At 38.1% G+C, this 3,022-nt stretch overlaps 3 protein-coding genes across 3 annotated transcripts in view; 2 read left to right on the top strand and 1 right to left on the bottom strand.

Moving 5' to 3' along the window:
• Window positions 1-399: 399 nt before the first annotated feature.
• On the top strand, window positions 400-1,116 carry CBG18379 (the record flags this gene model as incomplete). Its single annotated transcript, XM_045243717.1, has 3 exons — window positions 400-704; window positions 752-1,026; window positions 1,076-1,116. The coding sequence occupies 3 exons, from the start codon at window positions 400-402 to the stop codon at window positions 1,114-1,116; spliced, it is 621 nt and encodes a 206-aa protein (XP_045096465.1).
• Window positions 1,117-1,376: 260 nt separating this feature from the next.
• Window positions 1,377-2,010, bottom strand: CBG18380 (the record flags this gene model as incomplete). Its single annotated transcript, XM_045243716.1, has 3 exons — window positions 1,377-1,627; window positions 1,675-1,893; window positions 1,941-2,010. The coding sequence occupies 3 exons, from the start codon at window positions 2,008-2,010 to the stop codon at window positions 1,377-1,379; spliced, it is 540 nt and encodes a 179-aa protein (XP_045096466.1).
• Window positions 2,011-2,663: 653 nt separating this feature from the next.
• CBG18381 overlaps window positions 2,664-3,022 on the top strand; it is a gene marked incomplete at both ends in the record, with an annotated part of 1,370 nt that continues 1,011 nt past the window's right edge. The window contains 2 exons of the mRNA XM_045243715.1: window positions 2,664-2,742; window positions 2,795-3,008. Coding sequence (XP_045096467.1) covers window positions 2,664-2,742; window positions 2,795-3,008 — 293 coding nt within the window. The remainder of the gene's footprint in view (window positions 2,743-2,794; window positions 3,009-3,022) is intronic.

The following is a 3,022-nucleotide window of genomic DNA, read 5'->3' as shown; positions in this document are numbered from 1 at the left end:
TTTTCTGTATTTATTATCTCGATTTTCACTGCTTTTCGTAGAGTTTTCTGTTATTTCCCCAAAAAAACCAAGCATGAAGTGATTTGTAAATTTTGAGCTGTTTTCAAAATTGCGACCTAAATATTACGTATCAAAATTTAAAAATTCGATAAAGTTTCACTACCTCAAAAAACCCCAAATTTACAAAAATCCCTCATGTATGAAAAAAAAAGAAAAACAAATCTTTGATAGTGAAAAAATTGACTGAAATGAACGAAAATTGAGAAAATAAAAACATTTTTAGATTACTGTAGTTTTCGTTGTGAGACCTTCGGCAACAACCACCGGCGTTTCTCTTGCACAGCTCCGATAATTTTTGTTCCAGAACTGAATAGTTTTCTTTTTTCAGAAAACCATACAATGTATTATGTGGATTCAAGTCTCAATCATTTCTATTGGTCCTTCTACCAATACGTTATGGAATTCTCATCCAAAGTACCTTCCCAGTGGACTTTTATTGGAGATGACCAAACTTATTTAATAGTTCCGAACCTTCGAAATGTACTTCATAATTTTGATTCTGAAAAACCAGTGGTGCTGGGGAAAGTTCGAGATACTAGTACTTTCTTCTCGTGGCTCTTCCCGCTTAGTAGTTTCAAGAAGATTTCTGTTCGTGGTGGTATCGTGTTTTCGAATTCAGCAATTGACAAACTTTCGGCTTGCAAGTCCGTTCTCATTTCAAATGCTATGAATCCGAATTTCAAGTTTTCAGAGGATTTTTCTTTGCACGGGCTTCCGATTACGCTCTTTATGACTGTAGTGATAGTCACAATGTTCAAATCGCTGACCCATTTGATGAAGATGCTCTTCGATTGTTCAATGATCTTCCACCCAAACAAATAATTGCTCCAGATTCGAAACTTTTCCGCACTAGTTCAATGAAAGGAGGAAAGTGTTCGGATCATGCAGTTTCGTTTGGTCAACTTTCCGAGAAGGATATGCGAGTTCTTGAGTATGGAATGACGTTGAAGGTCTTCGGAAGAGGAGGTTTGAACTGCCCAATTTCCATTCGGTCCTCTAATTTTTTAATTGCCAGGTCTCGAAACTTCCGAATCGAATGAAACAACCACCACATGACCGAATTTGAACAATTATGGTTGAACTTCTACAGTATTTCAATTCGTGACGTGTCACTTCTTCTCCGGGTTATTTATGTTAATTGTAAACGATGTCTAAAACTGTAATGGGATTTGTATAATATTTAACTTATGAAGTTGTTTTTCTTTTCAATAAAATTGTTGAGCTCAAACAAAAAGTTTAATTGATAACTTAACAAAAAGGAGCTACCCTAACTACGAAAATGAAAACAGAAACAGAAAAATGATTTTAAAAAATGCTTAAACAATTTCGATAACGGCTCCAGCTTTCTCCAGGATTCCTTTCAACTCTTCAGCTTCGGCTTTTCCGAGATCTTCTTTTACATTGACTGGAGCGGTTTCCACGAACTTCTTGGCTTGAACGAGATTGAGTCCTGGGATGGCATTACGGATCTCCTTGATGATAGCGATCTTTTTCGTGTCATCGAATTTCGTTAGCTTTACGGTGAATGTCATTTTTTGAGGAACATCAGATGCTGCTTCGGCTTCAGCTGGAAAGAACTGATGTGATTGTCAATACGCAAAAATGAAATTTTACCTTGAGCAGCTGGAGCAGCAGCGGCCGCTGGTGCAAAAGCGGCGGCAGCCATAAACGGTTGATCTGGAATGTTGAGTCGTTTCTTGAGGGCCCAATTGAGATCGGACACATCAAGCAAGCTGAGATTTGCGATTTCTTCGACCAAAGCGCTCACTTTTGGTGAGATTGCTCTATCTTCTGAAGGCAATGCAGCTGGGCTTCCTTCGTTCAATGGAAGGCCTGAAAAACGTTATTTTTTAATCCCGAATTTTCATATTCTGAGTTACCTGCAGCTTGAGAATACTTCGCACTGCTTCTGAGAACTTTTGAGATCGGTCGGAGTGTTCTGGACAACATATTTACCTGCAATATTTGAAAACTTTGGTAAAGTCTGATAAATATAAGGGGTGAAACAAAACTTCGAGAAAAATCGACAAGAAACAAGTTATTCCGAAAAGCAATAAAATCTACAGTAGTAACTACAGTATACCTAGGGTTGATAGCCAGAAACTATCCGGGTCTTGAGCGGAATAAATATTTTTAAAAAGCACAGATTAGCACAAAAAAGCACAGATTGCGTCTCTGAGAAACTGATTCCAATGAAAAAAAGATCTGGGTTTTATCTTTAGCGAAAAAGCTTAGAAAAAAGGTCAGGCTAAATTTTTCATCAAACTATTTTCTTCTCAAGATTCAAAATAACGATATTCAGGTTTTTGTGGTTTTTGCAGGTACATTGAAACATAACTGTTGGGAACTGAAAGTACATTTTGATAAAATTTCCAAATTTGAACAAATCTCGAACAAGCAGAAGCCGTAATTAAGACCAAAAATAGCTGAAAAAAATTTACAATTAATTTTAGGAGTCACCAGCAGACACTCAATTCTTGTCACCCAGACTTTGGACGCCTCCTCCTCTCTTCCATGTATCTTTAAAAAATATTCCGATTCTCAGACGACTCTAGATACGCAAATCTAATACTTTTTTGAAAATTCCGGTAAACAATCGAAAAATGGTCGCCGGTGTGAGGTTACTCGCATACGGACGGTTAGCAGTCAGAGCAGTTTTCTCAGCAAGTGCTCTTGATCTTGGTAAATTGATTTTTATATCTTGAACTGAAGACCCAATTGGACAGTTTTATAGGCGCAGCTGTAGGTCCAGAAGCAATCAGTACTGGTAGACGAGGTCTCTCGAGTAGTTCTTCAAAGCCAGCAAAGCCATCAAATGAAGGATCATCCTCACCAGCCAGCAGTGCACACGTAGAGAATGTGATTGCCAGTTGCGCAGGATTCCCAAAGGATATGCTCAATGGTCCATCTACAGTACTCGACAAGGGCGTATATGGTGATGACGCCTGGTTTATTTCAAGAT

The sequence above is a fragment of the Caenorhabditis briggsae genome (genome assembly GCF_000004555.2).
Source record: "Caenorhabditis briggsae complete genome, chrIII, whole genome shotgun sequence".
NCBI classification, from domain to species: Eukaryota; Metazoa; Nematoda; class Chromadorea; order Rhabditida; family Rhabditidae; genus Caenorhabditis; species Caenorhabditis briggsae.
This window is presented reverse-complemented; position numbering and strand designations above follow the sequence as displayed.